The sequence below is a fragment of the Pomacea canaliculata genome, linkage group LG2 (genome assembly GCF_003073045.1).
Source record: "Pomacea canaliculata isolate SZHN2017 linkage group LG2, ASM307304v1, whole genome shotgun sequence".
Taxonomy (NCBI): domain Eukaryota; kingdom Metazoa; phylum Mollusca; class Gastropoda; order Architaenioglossa; family Ampullariidae; genus Pomacea; species Pomacea canaliculata.
Window position 1 is genome coordinate 29,036,198 of NC_037591.1, and position 20,885 is coordinate 29,057,082.

The 20,885-nt window shown below is 40.9% G+C and overlaps 1 protein-coding gene across 1 annotated transcript in view; it reads left to right on the forward strand.

Annotated features, from left to right (window-relative positions):
- LOC112557033 (metabotropic glutamate receptor 2-like) overlaps positions 1-20,885 on the forward strand; it is a 125,549-nt gene that overhangs the window by 66,971 nt on the left and 37,693 nt on the right. Inside the window, exon 4 of the mRNA XM_025226599.1 lies at positions 14,668-14,838. Within this exon, the coding sequence (XP_025082384.1) occupies positions 14,668-14,838 (171 nt within the window). The remainder of the gene's footprint in view (positions 1-14,667; positions 14,839-20,885) is intronic.

The following is a 20,885-nucleotide window of genomic DNA, read 5'->3' on the forward strand; positions in this document are numbered from 1 at the left end:
CATCCAGGCCGCCAAATATAAAAAAAAAGCACCAAAAAGTAAAAAAACAAAACCAAATGTAAATGTGATGAAGAGAAGCCCGTGAAAAAAAAGGGAAATCAGAGAATGGGGTCACAAGGACAGCTGGCTTGGTGGAAGTTATTGCCTCTAAGTTAAAGAAAATTCAAATACCAGGCCGTGTGATTTGTACTCAATGATTGCAGTAACACGTTTTACAAAATCCTTAAAATAGAAAGATTTGTAAAGATCATTTTAAGATATATTGGAAGTTATATTGTCAGTGTCTATCTACGGGATAGGGGAAGGAGGGTAATCGGGAGAACTCAGGTGAAGCTAAAGGAAATATACGGAAGGACAGTCACGAGTTTTCAAGCATGAGAACCGAGCAGTCACGTGACTCGTTATGCTAAATCATCACGTGGATTCATGACACTGATTGTTCCTCCGATAATTTTGCGCCGATGTGTCACGTTGAATCGTCGCGCGGATTCGTTAGAGTCATCCAGAAGAAGCTGAGACGAGCGAAGGCATTGCAGCAAGCATCATCATACACGGCACAATGCGAAATACTTGCAGGACGGGCACTATAGACATAACGTGGCAATAAAACAATCCATAGTAGAAAGACTATGCTACACCGTGAAAGGTTTGTGGCAATGGCGACGCCCCGAGCGCCTGGTATGTGGAGACAAGAGTCAATGATGCAGAACCACACCTCAGAAATGAAACACAGTCTGGCTCAAAAACTACTGATACCATCTATGTGATAGAAGACAGAGACAGTCGGTAACAGTCCGGAACCTGAGGGGAGATGACAGCTCAAACAGGACCTTCTTGTTTGTGCGTGACACGCCGCAGGATGTCACGTGATGAAATGCGCAGCACGTATAATGTGTTGCACGGCGTGTTAACTAAATGCTCATTTTTTAAAAAAAAAAGAAAGATTCCCTCCTCCTGATTTTAAGCAGTTCCCATTATGATCCACCTAAAGAAGAGAAGAAAAATAATGAGAATCAGAGAGGAGAAGTAATCTAATTATTTCTTTTGTTAGGCGTAATGCATTGTCTTGGCGTGTTCCATCTCCAAAAAGAACACAACCAAAAAAAAAAACAACAACAAAAAAGAGCAATGACAAGTGACACTAGGCGCTGAGATTTACTTAAAATTAAATTTCCACGCTAGTAATCATACGTTCCTCATACTAAAATTCTACAAACTCTCATTTTCTCTTTTTCTCATTATCGTTTCGCCTCTTTTATGAAGGGCGTTTCCTATCAATTGTTGTCCAGACATTTTAATTTTTAACAGAGTTGGGGCATGGGTTTAGAAAACAGTTAGTAGTCACGCAAACCGGCTTCAGATACAATTATTACAATTAATTGTTTTTGAAAGCATCAGTATATGTGGATGGATCTGACCTTTAAAGCGTCGGAGGTAATAACTGTGTGCTAAAAAAAGATTGGTTAAGTCAATATAATGTCTGTCTGTCTGTCCTCCTGTCTGTGCTGAAGATAAATTGGATGCTCACACGTTTTCATTACCTGAGTTAAGATAAGAAATAGCGGTTAACGGTAAACACCTTAATCGGGTTCTCAGCCTCTCAGGCACAACACGCCATGATGTGTGAGATGTGTTTTTATGTCGCATCCAGAATGTCAGGCTGTTATTGACATATCTTATGCTGCGTTTCCTTCATTTCAAGTTGTACAAGTAGTTTAAAAAAACGTCTGAGCAAGCATTCTAACTTTGGTGACTAAAAGTTTTAAAAACCAAAATGAAAAATCAGCGAAAGCCATGTCAAACCTCAAGGGAAAAAAGCTTGTGTCTGAAGGGTGATGGCGTCTGATGACAGATGGCAGATGGCAAATGCTGTATAGACAAAGTAGAAGTTGACTTTCTGACATTTTCTTGGACCTTTAACAGGAGTTCGGGTACAGCAGATGAACAGGTGTCTTGTGAGATAAGAAAAGCTGTGACAGGTCCAGCTTGGATGAGATTCCTACATCTCGCTCTGAGTTCGTCGACTTCTCTGATGGTGCACTCAGTGCCTGCGGTGCTCTTCCCAGTCTGCTGACCAGCCAGGAAAGGACACGACAAGGTGTCAGACGTGGTTCTCGTTCCTTGTAGAATAACAGAAAGAAATTGAAAAAGAGAGAAGGTATCTACAGTGTCCATTAAACATTCACGTGCCGTATAACACGTGTGAAATAGTGTTTACGTTGTGGTGTAGTTCCTTCATTCATAATAGTAGTGCTCCTTGGTGTGTGTGTGTAGGGGTATCACATGGATAGGGTGCAGCAGATGACAAGGCCAGTCACTTTGGCGATGGTCAGTACGACCTGCAGTTCTCTCCCTTAGGTCTAAAAGTCATTTCTTCCTCTGGCTACAGGGGTGTCGGCCTCACACCAAGGTACCGTGGAAGACAGTCGTCGACAATGTCGTGGCCGAACCAGACAAGCTGACACCATTTGACAGTTGCAAGTGAGGAATCCTAGTGTCCTTTTAGCATTGGTTTTATGTTTCTTTGTTTCTTTACGAGATCCACAGCAGTATCATCAAGCACCATTGTAGAATGCCTGGATTCTCCTCTACATATCGGCAAACAGTCTACAGCGGGATCGGTACTATGAAGAACTTGTAGAGATTATTCCTGATGCGGGTATCTGTCGTAGTGCTGCCGTCGTTTCCAAGCTCCGTTCATGTAGATATCTGTCTTGACCCCGCCGGTGACCCTGACTTTGCTTTTATTAGTGTTGGTCTCCAATCAATATGCGTTCGAACTGTCAGTCTGCTGGTAAGATCTTGCAGTCCGGTGATGGTGGCTGCTCTCAGATCGATGCCGTCTGCAAACGAAGGTTGCACAACGGTCTGCCACCCGTGGATATGGAAGCGCGATGGTCGTACAGGGTTTTCACATGATGTTTTCCAAAAGACGCCAAACAGTGCGTGTGATAATCTGTACCTTTGACAGATGTCTACAGTGGTGTGAAAGAAAGCCCACATTTGGGTATCCAGCAGTATGAGTTTCTGTCTACAGCTGAAAGTTGTCCAGATCTTTGCAATATTCAGCCTGTTGGTCAAATACAGCAGAGCTTTCTCTGAGAAGGCTGTCTTGGATAAAGTCTTTTATTGGCCTGTGTTTGTGAGGTTCTTTAGTACATGGCAAGCCTTTTTCTGCCACAACGTGCCATTTCCTACCCTATAGTCCGGAATTGGCTCGCGATCCAGTTTTCCTGAGCTGCCTTTACCCTTTTCCTGATGGCACGATTCATGTCTTTGTATTTGAAAGCTTTTTTCAGGTTCTTTTTTCCGTCCTTATTCAAAACCCTCCTTTATTCACAGAGATCTAGGTAGTCGTTCTTGACCTAGGCTTGTTTCGTCTTCCTTTATTTCCATAACATTTCCTGGGCTGCTGAAAGTAGCATACCTTTGATGTTTTCAGCGGGGGGTCCACCACGCGAGCGGCGACATTGCTTCCAAATTTAGCCAGAAAGATTCTAGTTTAAAATTTGAGTCTTGCGCGGTCACATTCGTGGGATATTCAATTTGCCCCTTGACCTCCCTCAGCTTTAGCAGGATAAAGTCATCCTTACTGCCTTGGTACGACCTCATTGATGTTGAATTTGAGGCTTCTAAGCAGCAAGAAAAATTCTCGTCTGATAAGTCTCAAATTACCGTCCTCGATTTATTTTGGGGATGTAGGGTTTTGACTGAGATGAGTCGATGGTGTCGTTGGTGTTGCAGAGTTGACCTACTGTACTTTGTACCCTGTATAATTGCCTGCAAGCATCTGGACCACCCCAGGTGCTCTAGTGCAACAATGTCTTCATTTTTTTCGGTACTGACTTGATAACCTCTTTTAGCTGTTGTAAAATTTATCCGCTTCCTTGTATTCGTGAGAAAAAAGTCGGAGCACAGACGTAGACATTGTGTGGCCTGGATGAGTTTCCCAATAGAGATCATCGTGTCGGATATGGGTGTACAACAGATGAAGGTTCCAATCACCCCTTTGTACGAGGAGGCTGGTGTCGTGCTAGTGTCTGGCTCCCCTACCCATGTACTGCAAGTGGGCAGTATGTAATGGTGCAGTATGTAATAATGTAATGTGTTCTGGTGCATCCTGTTGCTATCGTGCCTGCTGTGGTGCTTTCTAAAATGGATATTGAAGACCTTTCTTTCTTTTGTTGATCCCCGAATTTTTAAAATCTCTTTTCACGCTGTCAGATCGGGTTTCGCAAACTTGGGACTTTTTGTTTGTTATCTGATTTATTTGTCCCCGGAGGACGTTTCCCATTGGGCAAAGATTTTGAGGAAGAAAAGATATAAAAATACTTTTGTTTTACATTTTGCAACTAGGCCAATACTTTGTTTTATTGTTATCCTCTAGTTTGCAAACAATTTTAAATTTAAACAATTTATCACTTTCTTACATCAGTAGGCCTTAGATGGTGGAAAGTGTGCTCCAAATGTAAGACCTTCAATATATCACAAAGATTGGAAATATTTAAACGCCCATACACAAGAATTTTAATTTGCCCAAAATACACAGGTACAACAAGCAAACAATTTCACACACACTTGACACACACACAAACACATAGAAATCTTGGATAGCGGTAGGAACATTAGTTTTAGTTTCACGAATTTTGTCTACATCTTAGAACATTTTACAGAATCCAGAATTCAATAAACCATGTCTTCGTTTTTCATCGCTCTCCGTAATATACTTCGGGAAATGCATTTGGCAAAGAACCTTTCTTTTGGCGGCAATAGGTGAAGGTGAGGTGTGCACGGTGGTGCAGGCTGGTGGTGAGCATCCCAGTCAGCCTGTGGCCGGGTATTTCTGCAGCAAATTGCCTAGCGAGGCACGACTGTGCGGCTTATTGCAAACACAATTTGATCTCGTTTTCACTCATTGCGGATTCGCGAACTGTCTCCCAGAAGCGCCGGCCACCTCATTTGCAGACCGCCCTGCGTGCCAGTGTTTCGCTCGGCCTGAAAAATCATTTCAAGGAAATGCGGAGGTCGTTTGGCTGAAATGGACGGAAGTGCAGTGTCTATTATAATCCAATCTTCGCTGGTCCAACGTCCATCGCCGACTTGGCACAACAGGGAGCCGGTGGCGGTGTCTGCAGGGGCTGAGCACTGAGTCCCCGGGTCTTGTGACAGCAGAGCGACAGAAATTTCTTTTAAACTTGGAGAGAAAGTAGCGCTGCCGACCCCCTTCGTAGATATTTCCCCCTTACTCAAGATGTTTCCATGTTTGTTCTATGTCTGACCGACTGCCCTTAATTTAATTCACTATGAATTTTCAACTTATATGGGATGTCTTACTGCACTGCAATTCTTATATTAACAAATTTTGTGGGAATTATTATTATTATTATTATTATTATTTATTATTATTATTATTATTATTATTATTATTATTATTATTATTATTATTATTATTCCCTTTGGTTGCACAGAGGATACAAAAACAATTAGTGGCACAACATGGTCGTTCCTGTATATTTCTCAGTACCGCTCTAAATATTTATTCGGAGGTAGCTAAAAAAAATGGAAAGTGTGTTTTCTGTTTGGATAGTCTATAGGAAGCCGCTTTTTAGCAGCTCGTCATAAATGCTGGTATCCTGCAAAGGAATTATCAGGAAAAAGCCATTTGGCAAACTGAGGCAATTTGCGACGCAGACAACATAGTGGCTGCAGCCAAGCTTGCTGGACGTAGGCACGAGCGCGAGTCACGTGACTTCCTGTACAAGCTTATTAAGCATGTCTGATAGGAGACAGGAGCGATCTGCAGGCTGGAAGAATGAGCAGGAGGAAATCCTGTGTCAGGAAGTGGATCTCTTAACAACGTTCATTTTCTGGCACATTCTTTGAAATTGTCATCTGTTCAGCAGCGACTCAAACTTCAACCTTAATTGTACATAAAGTGCATATATATATAGATGAAGGTTACATAAAAATTTCGGGAAACATTTCTCGGAATGTCTTCTCTCTTTGCTTTTTCTTTAAAAAAGAAAACAAACAGCTTATTTGTAAAATTCTCAATGTACACTGCCACCTGTCCCTGTCAAACCAAGTTAAGTAGGAAGCCGTCCATGTTCACTGAGCATAAACTGCTCTTTAAAAAGATGCTTGATGTGTTTCTGGTCTCCATGGTACCTTGCTATGCACCATCAAGACAGACGAGCCAGAGAGCAACAGAGAGGTCTATAGAGGACCACCATGTCACACAACAGACCGAAGGACATATGAAAAAAATTATAAACTAATCATCTGAATCCAAGTCACATACAGCGGCAATCCCGTTTTCTTTGTGTTCTATAAGCCGCCTGGATGTTGAATGTTCTAAACATCCTTTATAACCTTGAATAGGAACAGTCATTTTTATTTTAAAGCTTTATTAAAAATAGCAGATAACAGACTTCCAGAGCCTTTTATGAACTGGGAGAGTATCGTTTACCTGTTGACAGTCCCCAAAGAGAATTTTGCCACAATCTACTCAAGTTAAAGAAATTCGCTTTGAAGGCTTCACTAGAATAACATTTTCTTCTCTCTCTTTCTATCTCTCTCTCCCCTCGCAATCTCTATTTCCAGGAACTCTCTCGTGATTACCCAGTTCTCCTCCTAATGCTTCGGTTCAGGACCAGGGCATCCCCAAATTGCGTCCCTTTCCTGATTTTGTGGCGAGGGTTATCGTACTTTTTTTAGACCAGAAAGAAGGGTCCACCGGAGTTTATTGAGGCCCCCTCTCCGCACGGTATGCTTGACTGTCTTCCTGTTTTATGTTCCGTGTGGCCAGATTCGATCCATAATCCAGATTATATTTTAGGATTCATTTTTACGACGTAATTTCGTCGTTTTTGCCTCGCCACCTCAGTGAAATGGTGAAATTCCTTGCGCCGCCGGAAGAGTCCCACAAGTTTGCGAAGGATGAGAACGGTGCTCGTAGCGAAAATTGTAAGGAAAAAAAATTGGCCAAACTAAATGTGTAATTTTACACTGTCAACTTAAGATACCCAGTTTTCACTGTAAATGAGATAAAAATGCATTTCTGTAACGAAAGCTTTATCTGGACCAGTTTTTGATATCCCATGACACCTCCTACGAAACAAACATAACTTTGGTAGACAGAAACGATTTCTGCTAAGCTACGACAGTTTAGAAAAAAATTGTAGAGCTTAGAATTGAAGAAGGGATTTTCATGGTTTTGTGTAGTGGGGCAACTACAGATTGGCTGGTTTAAATCTTCAGTAAACTAAGGAATAAGAGAGAGAAACTTGAACTGAACGATGGAATGAATTCCGGACCAATAGTGTACGAAAGATTTGTATGGAAACATTCTAAGGAGAAATGCTGTTTGCTTTTGTTTTTATTTAGGGTATGGAGTAATATTTTCAATGTTTGCTTCATTATAACAGACTTACGTAGACCCAATACTTTTGTCCAAGACATCTGTAAGAATATAACATTTAGACAGTTAAAAAATTTGCATGCTTTCTCATTATGTCTGTGGTTCAAGATGCCATGAAGTTGATTTAGAAGCTTTGGCATTTAAAAACCGTACCTGAATATCTGAGATATGTACAATTCGTAAAAAAAACAGCTATAGGATGAACTGCAGCAACAGCTTCATGGACAGTAGTCTTTAAGCCAGACAGAAGGTCCTCAGAGACAAAGCAGACACCAGATACAAAGAAATTTTAATTTGCTGTAGACTGGGGCAAATGTCAAAGATTAACCTAAAAATCCTTCAAGAATTTTTTTCCTTTTTATTTTCTTTCTTCAAGACAGCAGGAAAGTAATCGAGGTGTAGGGTTGCAGGCTTTCATCTAAAGTTAAGGATAGAGGTTAGTAAGTCAGACTAAACCACTTTCTTGGACACATCAGGTCTGACATTTCCACAAGACTGGTAAACTGCGAGTGACACATTGAGGACACGTTCTTGCATGTGTGGGAGGGTGTGCTCTCCGGGTTTGTCAGAAGAGGCACTTTTTCTAGATTTTTTTGTGTATTGGTCAGGTAGGCTGCGTATGAAAGTGCACACTTGTGGAGAAAGCTTCGTGGGAAGAGGATACAACCCTTGCTTTTGGACTCTAATATCTTTCATAATTCAAAACGTCTTTATTCATTTCAAAGAACAAAAATATAAAAAATCAGGAAATAAACATAAAAAGGAATATAAAAAGAATTAAATACCCTTAAAAAATACACACCAAAGCAAAAAAAAAAAAAAAAAAAAAAAAAAAAAGAAAAGGATAACACAAAATTAAAAAATGTAAATAGCAAAATCAAAATAAACGCAAAATAAAATCAAAGTAAACACAAAATAAAAAATACACAATGAAATAACTATAAGCAAATAAATACTAAAATAAATAAAAAATTAATAGTTTGTTGTTTTATTTTTGTATAAATTCATGCCTGAACAACCTTGCATCAAACATCATTTGTCATGCTCGTGTGAACAGTGGTCAACGGTCCACGAGTCTCCCAGGTTCTGCTTCTAGTCCGCTGGGCGGCGTGACGAGATCCACAAGCTGGTCGTGACACACGCAGAGCTTGGGGTGCATCCCAGTCACGTGCAAGCGCACACAGACCAAAGACAACTCCCGAGATGGAGAGTGGCATGGACCTGCCGCAGGACTGAACACGTCAGAGTTCGTGTCGCGTCCACCATGCACGTGATGCACGTGGCCGCAGTCGCCGCCCAGGGAAGCTGGCCGGACATTTGCAATGCGCGCATCATCCACGCTCCGCGATTGCCGCCATATCTTCCGCTCCGCCGCCTCCTTTGATTACGTTGTGCACAGATGGCGGCGTGAAATCGCCGCGCGGCGTGACGTTCGCGATAAAGACAATTACCAAGTGGCATCGTCGGGACGGTGTCCAGGCAGTGCAGCGTGCCAGGGTCATCAAGCAGAGCCAGTCATAAATCGTGGAAACAACGAGGCCCTGAGAATAGGGGAGGCAACGCGCTTTACTTAGGATTTTTTCTGTTTCCTTTAGAGAGGGCAGGGCGAGGCTAACAGTAAGCAAACACAATCTCATCTCTTTGAAGCTGAGTCACGCAACGTTTACTTCTCTAAACCTTTAAGAGAATGCTATTTATCTCATCAAATTTAGGGATACGGCATCTTACCCACAGCTTATCGCCATCTTAGGAACATTTTGAGTGCATTTCTTTAACTAGATTTTGTTTTGTCAAAATAGTTTAAAACGAATGAAAATAGCATTCGCTCTAGCCATCCCAAGTCCTCCTCTGCAACTACAACAAAAAATGTTGGCATGCTGTCCTAAAGCATTCTGTAAACCTCAGTGCATTAACCATCGGCGTTCAGAGCGTCACATGATGGGACGACTAACTGGTCTGTTAGTGTCCTGAAATGGGATTTAATTATGGGATTCTAAAATGGACTACTGAAGCATGCAAATTATCTTTCGATTATAACGATCTTAAAAAAGCTGCCTTAACTCATTCATCAAATTCATTGATGCAAGACCTAATCTTTATTTCTCCGAGTGCGTGCGTCTGTGAAGACGTGTGTGTCGGTGCACGCGTGCAAGTGTGTTCACGTGTGTTTTCTGAGAGAGTGTGGAAGACAAAACCTTGGAGCAAGAATTTTCTTCAGCAAAACACATAAATCGCGCGTTAGAGACTTTGGGAAATGAGACTCTGTTTCATTGAGCATTACTCATGAACGGCCAATGAATTTTAATCAGTATCGGCTTTTCTCTTCTTTCTTAATTTGTCCTTTTTTTTTTTTTAGAGCTCGTGTGTCTGGTTTGCTATGTTACATATATTACATAAACAGAACATTGTAAAAGAAAGAGACAAACGGCAAACTCATGGACATTCTCAACATTCCAAATAAAGAGTGGCGAATGAATGTGAAAAAAGAAGTTAAAAAATATAAGACCTGACAGAGAACTTAATTCATTGCATTGAAACTGGAAATGTGAGAATGGTGTTTGGACTTTATAAGCTTCTCTCTAAAATCTTGCAAGAAAAATAAGTTCGCTTCATGACATCTATAACACAAATGTCGATGTCTGGCTTTTTGAGCCCGATGTCTGGTCTTACACAAACATAGCCGTGCCCTTTGACATATTTTGTCGGTGAACAGGTCATAGTGACCTCATAAATAAACAAGCTTCTTTTTAGTCCACAGGACATACTGATGGCACCCAGAAGCTGTAGTGATGAGGTCCAGGAGCCTTAGTGATACACTGAGAAGATTACATCAGGGAAAGTTCTGGACTAGAAGTTCTAGGTGTACTGAGACTGTCACAGACTTAGAACATTGGATGATAATGTAGAGATTCCTTGTGTACGGTCCACAGCAATTGGATTCAGAAGACTTGCTAGGACAAGTATTCAGCAGAGCTAAACCGATCCCAGGGATACAGATGAATCTCTACTGCTTGTTTCTCTCCCTTGGCACATCATATACTGAGTTATCCCCCTAACTCACCGACGCCATGGCGGCGACTTCGGTTTTAGAAATCATGTTTACTTTCCTGAGCATGTAATCAGCTGTTGGCATAGAATAATTGTCGGATCGTTCGCCATGTAGGATATAGATACTCAAGAAAAGTTAGAAAACGGCGCAACATGCATGATTTATTCCACCATCAAGGCTGTTGCTATGTGTTTCTGCTAGTAATGCAATTGCATGTCCCGATCAACAGAGCGGTGTCGCCTCCATGTAAACGCAGAGATATTTACTGTAAGAGTTTTTACACGAAAAATGTTTTTCATCTACATTTACATCCTGTCTGCCTCTCTACACCACACTGCCTGGCAATGGAGGGCGGGATGTACAGCATGCCAAGATCAGTGTCTGGGCTGTCCACGAGGAGGGTTAATGATGTCCCTAATTAAGTACCATATATCAGTAGGGGTGTAAGTAGAGCGGATGTCTGGACTTGAATGGTTGTCTGAGTATAGTACGCATGCGCACTCTGAGTAAATAATGAACAGATGTCTACGTGTAAGTAGGTCTCTGGGTCATTTTCATGGTTTTACTCACCGAAACCAGTCTAAACCACAGTGAAAGTTTACAAAATGGGTTTCTGTCCTGCTGTTTTATTTTCATGTTCTGTACTGTTTTGCCAGATATTTTTTCTTGTAAACATCTGGTCGAAGATTCACATGGATGTACTTTAGAACAAAAAGTGAAACAAGATTCTCACTAACTTGGTGACAATTATTTTCTTACCGATCTACTAAACAGTCATCTAAGAAAATTCCATAAGGAACGAATAAAAGAAAATCAAAAAGAAGCAACAAAGACTTTGCAGAAAGTCAGAGACGTTTTAATTATGTCTATGTCTATTGAAAAGGCTTTGAAGTAAAATGTTTAACTTAATTTTTATCACAAAAAAATGTTATGGAGAATGATGGTAGATATCACTAGCTGTCACAGATCGAGTGGGACCACACGAGTGGAAAATGCAGTTAAATGCAGCGACTTTTGTACAGAATCCCTCACTCTCAATTCCACAAAAACCTAAAGTGACATTTATTAATTACATCGGTTCTCTCCTTAAAATGTGGCTAGAAGGGAAAAGGAGTAGACAGCAAGATCACCTCTAGAATCGAATCTTTGCTACTTTGCCAGAGCGAAGCCATCCCCGAGAAGCCGTGACCCCGGTGACCTTACGCTTCGCATCTCCATCAGTCTCAGCAGCGGCAAACGCATGCGCAGAAGGAGATAATCACTCGGGGGTTTGAGAATTTCACTCATTCTTAAAGTCGATGGGTTGCGCTGGGGGAGAAGAATGCGAGAAAGTAATCAAGACGACATTTGGTTTTGTTTGAAAGAAGAAAACAAACTTGTCAGCTGTGCTGCAATTTATTTTTGGCGGCAACATCGTAATTTTTTTTATTGTCTCCTCGTGCAGCTTCCATTCGCGCGACGAATGACTGAATTTATTTTCTTCTTTCAATTAAATACTTCCAGACAAAAAATCATTCTCTGACTGACATCTGGAAAGCCTCAGTGCGAACACAAAAAAATCTGTGTGTTTTTTTGGGAAAGGAGTTATTAAAATTGTATTTTGAAAAGTTTATTTTTGTCTTGCCTTTTCACGTGCTCTTTCGAAAAATCTAATAGATTTTGAAATGTGGTTTCTTTCAGTTTGGAACTGTCAGGTCTAAAGTGGTTTTTTTTTTCACAAATAAAAGAGAATGAATATAAATGTTGTAAAAATATTATAGAGCATGGTGGTTTCATACAGCAATCTAGAGTTAAACTAAGCATCACTCACTCTCAAGCTCTTTCTTCCTTCTCTCTCTCTCCATCTTGAGATATCTCAAGTATGTGGAGGTCTCAGCTCGAGGTACCGGCACAGCTGTTTATGCTGTGTGCATGCGCAATGTAACACATTTTTGAGGCGAAAACAATTTTATTAGAATGGAGTTTGCGTGTTTTTCTATGCGAATTTGTTGAGCATTTGGCAAGTCAGCCACTGCACGTGTCAAAGCGAGAACGGATGTGGATTTTACCTGTCGGAAATATTGTCTGATCATGCGACAAAGCCAGCGATCCAGTCCTTGTAGACCTCCTTATGTCCATTACTGTGGATCATGTCAACTGCTTTGATATTTTATTCCAGACACCTTTCTGAACTAGATACATACTGATGAACATTTGACTAAGACTAAGACTTGACTAAGTGTTCATTTAAGAATGAATGGCCTTAAGCCACAAGAGACAGACCACGGACATAGATGCTAGAATGCGTGTCAGACTAAAAATTATGATTAAAATTTTGTTTGCTTCTTTTATTGACTTTTGAGTTGTTGTCTTGGCGACGTGTATACATTGGCTGGCAGCGTGTTGCACGTTCCGCTTTCCTTGATGTTCAGGGAGGATTGTGGGGAATGTCTGGCTCTTATACTATTTCTAAGAGATGACAAATCCGCCCATTACCTTCAAAGAAGAAAGATATCCCACCTGTACAGAAATGTTCATGTTTGATTTGTAATTAAAGTCACTGTCCAGTTTACAGGTTCTTTTGAGACGATTTTACCCGAAAGATGCATTCTTTTAGTTGTATTCGCATGGAGGTGAAACTTTGACACAGTTATATGTTTATACTGCTGTCTTTCTTGTTGTTAACCTGTATTAAGTAACAAGTCAGTATGTATTAGTGGATTGTTTCAATACTAGATTAAGTCTTCACATGTTCCCCAAGGACGCTGTGCTTTGATAATGTCTTCACACTACAGTCGAACACAAACCAGCCTGCTTCCATTGAATAAAATGATTTAAAAGTGTGTGTGTGTGTGTGTGTGTGTGTGTGTGTGTGTGTGTGTGTGTGTGTGTGTGTGTGTGTGTGTGTGTGTGTGTGTGTGTTAGTGTGTGTGTTAGTGTGTGTGTTAGTGTGTGTGTTAGTATGTGTGTGTGTTAGTGTGTGTGTTAGTGTGTGTGTTAGTGTGTGTGCGGGCGCGCGTGTGTGGGGAGTATGAGGTTCCCATAAACAGAAATGCAAAAATGTAACCTGGATAAATATTCCCGACCTCTTGACACCTACAGCTAGCTTCAGACTAATCAAAATAGCTCATAAATTTAACTTGTCAGCCCTTGGCACTGATGTGGAAGTGGAAGTTCATGTAACACTACTTCGTCTTAAACTTAAAAAATCAGCGCTTCTTCCATCTATTCTTACATCTTGCTGTCTTCCCGTCTTCAGATATCGACCTCCTGCTCAAACACAGTTTGTGGGACTAGAGGGTGGAGCAATCCACTAGAATGATGATGCTTTTGGAAAATTAGATTATGAACTCTGTGAAAAACAGACAGACAGACAGACATACAGACGGACGGACGGACGGACGGACGGACGGACGGACGGACGGATACTGAGCTGGTTTAGCCCAAAACGCAACACTTAAAGTTCCTACCTTGCTATGACTTGCCTTCTAAGTTTAAGTTACAGACACCAGATATATAACTTGATTCTTATGAAAGCAAGAAACCGTTTTATCTAGTATGTTTGTGAGAACATGCTTCTCCTATACCTTTTTCTTTTGTCTAAATAAGGGAATGCAGGAGACGCAACCGATTCTGTCAGCTCTATTAAAATGTCAGAATTTATTAATCAAATAAGTTTAAGAACGGTTAAGCGGAGATATAATGTAATACACAGCAAAGGAGTGAGAGAAAATCTCGATTTCTTTTCGTCTGCCGAGCCTCCCACCCGTTCATCGACCTGTCTAACCTACCTCATCATGTCCTTATCGATCTCTGTCTCTCACTGTCTCGCTGGAAAAGAAAAATACAAAAACAGACACACACACAAACACACGCCCATCCGTATTAAACGTCCGCTTCCGTATGAATAAGTCCATTATCTTTGCTAGTCAATGCCATTTTTGCCACAGAGAAATTGTTCGTAAAGATATATAACAATACTTTTAGTTATATTAATTACTAGTGTTATTACAACCTATGTCGTCTGCCATCAAGATGTTTGTCTTCTCCTATTTCTATTTCTTGTCCTAAACTGCACCGAAACTACAACAACGAAATTGCTAAAACAGACAAAACAAAGCAAAGTAAAATTCAAATGTTCTTGGCATGCTGCAAGAAAGGCAGGGTATTGAGGTTGGTGAAGGACTCCATTGTCACCACCTGTTCTTGTTCTCCGCAGATCAGCTTTTTCTCCACAAGCCCGGACCTGAGCAACAGAGAGCGCTTCCCCTACTTCCTGCGGACCATCCCCTCGGACGTGTACCAGGCGGAGGCCATGGTGGAGCTCGTCATCCGCCTCGGGTGGAAGTACGTCTCCGTGGTGTACGAGGAGTCCAGCTACGGCATCCTGGTGAGTCCCTGCTGCTGTCTATCCTTCTCCTTCATCTTTGTCCTCCAATGTGATCATTTTGCAGTCTACTGCTTCTTATTTCTCTTGCAATCCGTTTGTAATCTTGTCCTATCTCCTGCATTGTAATCCGCTTGCAATATTCTTCTTGTCCTTTCTCCTGTAATTTTTCTGCAGTCTGCTGCTTCTTCTTTTCTCCTGCAGTATAATCTTTCTGCTTTTTACTGCTTATTTCACAACTACAATTTACTGTTTTTTTTTTTCTTCCTCTTGTTTTCTCAGTTCCTCACTTCTTATATGTCCTGTTCTCGCTGCCTCACCCTGTCTTTGAGGGAACAAAGTGCATGTATGGTAGAATTCTTGGCGTCTTTCAAAATTATTTGTTCTTCGTTTTATTTCTTCCCTCGATTTCAGCCTATGTGTTTGATTCTTTTTCTTCTTTCTTATTTATGTATTAACCACACAGGCACTGTATTATGCATTAACCAACCAAGATATGACAATAATGGATTGAATATAACAGTACAAACAATAGTAACTATTAGTTAATGTCTATTCTTATGACTTTTCTGAAGCATTGCACTTGTCCATCCAAGTACTTTTGCATTCACTTGGCATTGCTGAATGCGATGTTTTAATATGAATGTTCACATAAATAGAATGTTCAAATAACCTTTTCAAATTAAAGACAGAAATACAAAAACCAGAACGTTAGAAATCGAGAAATATAATTTAGCTATTTTAGTTCATCTTCCTCCATCAAAGATTTATAACGACAGCATCGATGACTGGTTGCTGCTGCGGTCTGAAGGGAAATGTAAAGGAAGTCATCTCGGTCTTGGCTAATTTTTGCCCGTCTATCTAGTATCCGCTTCAGCCTGTGTCGTAGCCTCTTTGTCTTGGAGGCTTTTTTGTTTGTCTGGGTCACTATGTTTCTCTTCTTTGTCTGCCTCCTTTTATGCTTCTGTCCTTTTTTAATAAAAAAGAAAAGATCTGAGGCACAGAAGCAATGATTTTTTTCAGGTGAGTACATTACAAAATTATGTATGCATTCAGTAAAATTGGTTCCTCCAAGCAGAAGAAAAAATGCCTTCAAGAACAGATAATTAAATTTATCAGGCTGTGGGTAATAGTACTTTTTGTTCTGTAAGCTTTTTAAGTGAAGCTAAAGATGTTTACAGGACACAGTAAGAATATAAATATTAAAAAATATTATTAACTGCAGTGTTGTGTGAATGTTTTCTTTTAGTAAAACAAATAAATCGCTTTTAAGAGTACTAAGAGCTGAGAAATGAGAGTTTTCAAAAATACAAAATATAGAATTCTTCTGATGATGGAGTAATCGAACGAAGCATGCCATGGTTAGAGATTACGAGGCAAAGAAAAGCAATGATTTTGGATGCCACAACTTCGCAAAGTATAAAAGTCCTCGGATAAAATATACATAAAAATAAACAGAAAGAAAATCAACCCTCTTTTGTTTCAATGAAGTTGTTTACGAGAAGAAATAAGACTGCATTGAAGTATGGGACGTGCAGGTTATTTTCCTCAGGTCGGCGTTGTCAACCCCCTACAAAGGCTCTGCTAAGTAATGGTGCTGCCCAGTTCCATATCTGCCACCTCTAGCCCTCAGCAACTTCTTCATTGCTACAAAGACTGGCTGAATGGCTGGCAACGGGTGAAGCATTGTGTCGATGGCGAGTAGGCGTGAAGGTTCTATTGCTGTAAATTAAGTGGGAGAGACCTGCATTCGTATAGCTCTTTGTGCTTCGTAATGGTTCCTTTGTCGGCAGTCTTATTTTGTGAAGGAGATGGCTGTGGAGACCGTTTGATGGTGTCCTCGCCTACTGCTCTCCCCTTCTCTCTCTCGGTTGATTAAAATTTGGCGCGGAGTCATTTCAATCTTGATGTGGAGGATCTGAAAGAAGAAGAGCAGCCGTGCTTACTGAGCCGAAGAAGTCATCGTGGGTCCTGAGAGCGCGTGCGTGCTGTTGTGCTCATTGACGTGGAAGGATATGCAACCGGTCATTAGTTTATCTGTTCCTATCACCCTTGGGCTCGAGGCACCGAGGAAGTCAAAAACAATCACAAATGTGCCGTAAACAGTGGGTGTGGCTATCGCCTGTAGTTGACTTTGGTCTTTGTCCATTAATGCAACAACGGTCAGACAACAACTGTAAACATCTCGGGTGGATTTTATTAATATTGTTGATAATTGAAATAAATTAAAGCGATTCTAACTGTAGCAAGTAAATATTCTTTCATTCATTCATCCTTTGACAAACATTCATGCTGGTCCGCTGGAACATTACCTTGATAGATGGTGAGGCTCAAGAGGCCCGCTAGTCAATCTTTTCTTAAGTGTGGTGAGAAGATCTTGCATGGATAAACTAGTCAGCTTCATGTTTGCAATCCAGTTCATCCTCTGCCAACCTCAGCTGTAACGCCTCATCAAGGTTTTTGAAGAACTGCCTTAGAGTGTCGTGTCATGTGTTTCATGGAAGTGATTCAGGACAGCTTCCTGTAGCATTGTTTTCAAATGTCTGTATTCTCCACTCCACAGAGTCTGTGTCTTACAGTCATACAGTAGAATGGAAACTACGAGGGACTTTTCAGAATTTTCTAGCAAACCTGTCCAACCTAGCCATTGCTGTTGCTTTTCTGATGGGATGTTTTCAGCCGCCATCTCCTTTGCTGTCTTGATTACTAAGTCCTGTGTGAACCTGTCTTAATGAGGTGTTCAGTAGCTGCTAAGCGTTTTTGTTATCGTCTCCTTCAATTACTTTTTCTGCGGTCTGGCTTAAGTCCTCGATGCTGTTTCCTAGCTTTCTTCATCCCCTTCCTAATGTCGCAGTTCACTTCTTTGTACTCGAAAGCTGCTTCAGGGCCGCTTTTCTTATGTCTTCAAACTCCTCCTTTGGTCCCAGCCATCTAGGATGTAGTTTGTGACCTAGGGCTGTTTTTATTTTCCTCCATAAAAGCTCTCCAACTGTTCAAACTCTTTGATGTTTTCAGAGAGGGTGCCTACATCACAGGCTACCGTGTTCAGGCCGATGAATTTGTCTCCAGTTTGAAGATCTGGGATTTACATTTTTTTTCAAGCCAAAAAAGGTCGGGGGTTGGCTGAAAGATGTTTCGCCTTCAGCTTCAACTTCAGACTTTTTAAGACAAAGTTAAAGTCGATGTCCATGTCAGTGCCTGACTCTTTCCATTTGATCTTAGAGCTCCTCCAGTGTGTCATCTTCATGCGTGGAAGTCGGAAAAGCTTAATCTTGAACAATGGTAATATTGTGAGACCTGACAATGAGCGCGCGCGCACACACACACACACACATTCACAGTGAGAGATAGAGAAAAATAAGAGTTAAAGAGGATAATTGTTTTTATTTTCAGTAATCACTGGTATAGCAATAAAACTGAAATTTACAGTATGAGTGATCTCTAATTTCAGTGCGTTATACAGAAAACAAACCATTAGTTGTAAAGAGAGGTTTGCAAACAATGCAGAGAGACAGAATGGATAAAGGTGCTTGAAATATTTTTGAGTAGTATTTTAGTCAGACCACTCAACAACGATACATACACAAAAAGACATAAATAGAGAGAGATGGTACAAAGGAATTAGAAATCTGGGTCAAAGAATAAATCCAGGCATTCAGTACCTTGCTGAAAAAAATGGCAGGTGCTAAACCTCCTGCACCGACACCATGAAGAAATTCTGCCAACAGCGAAAAGGCGCAAATCGTACCCACAAATTCTCCTGCAGGGTTTGCTTCATAATGTGCTTCTATTAATTTTTCTATTCATTTCAGTTGTTGACCTGTCATTTATTATTTATTAAATCCAGGAACATCCTGTAGTAAAAAGTGAGTGTGTTTGTCACCGGGCTGCCCCTAGATGATCATAACATCATCAGGAGGTTCACTGGGGTGCTACAAAGCTTTGGCGTCTCCCGTGGGATTGTGGGTATCAGGGGAGTGGGTGCAGATGTCGCTGTCCACATCAGTACATATGTAGTTCCCGTAGTGATGATGTGTTTAACAGGATAGCGTGCAGACATCGGGCTGGAGAGCCCTCACAATATAACAGCTGTCTATTGAGCTGTCACATGGTACAATGGTCAAGCTGGCAAGAGGTCAGCTCACATTACGATTTTAGTATATGTACTACTCGAGTAGTACACATTACGATTATTTGGCTGAAGGTGGAGGTAGACGCAACGATTTTTAAATAATAATAATAGGTAACGGATGTTCAGAAACCAACGGACAGAGAGCAAAACAGACAGAAAGCAATGACAAGACATCTGGGTGAATCAACAAATAGTAAGATAGCAAACAGGTGGAGAGATACATGAACACGAAGAAAAGCTTAGTGCCATTGCAAAGATAGTCCCCAAACCCACCGAGACTGACCAAAGTTCAAGAGTGCATGTTGATATTTTTGAACCCATGGACTATTTATAGGCAACGGTCCAAAGACGGTCGTCCGTTGACAGAGACGCATGCTCAGACACGTCCCACGCTGAATTCTCGTGACTGTTTTCTAGCCACGATTAAACTGAGAGAACAGCTCAAGATTTTCTTTTCATTTTTCTTTTCTGCAAAGACGACAGAGTGTAGACATCAGGCGGGCAGATCAGGCCTGCTCCAGGGCATCCTTGACACAGACATACGAGCAGGATATCGAGTTTGCAGTCACCTCGCTTGCCAGAGTCCCCAGATCGACAAAGGAAAAAGGATTTTGGAAATGCCAAGAAAAATAAACAACCCAAACCTATAGAATGGGCTTAAGTTAATGTCAATTGTTAAGATGTTAATTATAACTTTTTAGACCGACAGATAAAGTGATTGCGAACACAAAAGGTCAAGGTCATCATCAATTTTCTCCAGTTAAAGGCTTCGTGGGACTTCCATTTATCAACGATGTCCGTTTTTGCTTTTGCGAAGACGATTTGTGACTGACAGATCAGATAGTGAACGATTTTTACAACGGTCCAAGGATATGTAATCCAAGCAAGCACAATTGCGAGTTATTTGATTGTACTTGCTTAGATATGCGAAATAAGAGAGCAGCTTGGGGACAAATTACTCTGGAAAATCCACTTTAAATTAGGTAGGTATAGATTTTCTTTGTCTAGTTTTCTAAGCCCTGGACCAATGAATAGTTTAACCTAATTTGTTCCCTTAGCTCTTGACATTAATAACAAATAAACCATTACGACTTTTGTAGTTAATATTTTGGTAGAGCGAGCATTTCTATTAACAGCAGACACCACCCGATTTCTGTATCAATATTTAGAATATGTAAGAACGAATTATTTAGAGATTTATGTGGGAATGTGTAAATACCATTTTTGCATCTGTTTCCACTTGGTAAATAATTTTCAGTAAGGTTTTAAATAGCAGCATTATTTTTAATTTGAAATTAACCCCAAAAGCTGAGGTAGTCTTTGAATATCAACCATAAATCCAAACCTCGAGATTTAAGTGTTGCTGTCCTTGACCTTCCTATTTGTGCGTCCTGGAGACGGTTGACCTTAGTGAGGTGACCTCCACTACGTCTTCTGTGACCTCAGTAGCCGAGACTGTCCACCTCCAGTCACCAGGGTCTGTCGCCGCGTCGGCGCCCTCGACTGTCTGACCTTTGATTTGACTCCATCCTCGTCGACCTTTCCGGGAACGCCTTCATCACGAGGCGCAGAAGATGGTGAACAGTCTTCCCTTGAGCGAAATGATGAGTAGAACCCACTCTCGTGCTGAATTCTCATAAGAAAAAGAAGTTACCCTTTACTTTAATAGGACCACTTTGCGCTTTACTGAAACCCTACTGATGACACCCACGAATCCTACAAAATGTCATCAAAAGACATCCAAGTTCTAGAGAAAAAAGTACTGATGATGACAACTCGGCATTTTCCTTCTCTGGAATACGGAAATACAGTCTCTGACAGGACTTCTTTCTTTTGTGTGTAAATGATTACTTTTTAATTAAATGAAATCCCAAGTGCATATTAATTATAAATAGTCTGGTGGTACATCATTAGAAAA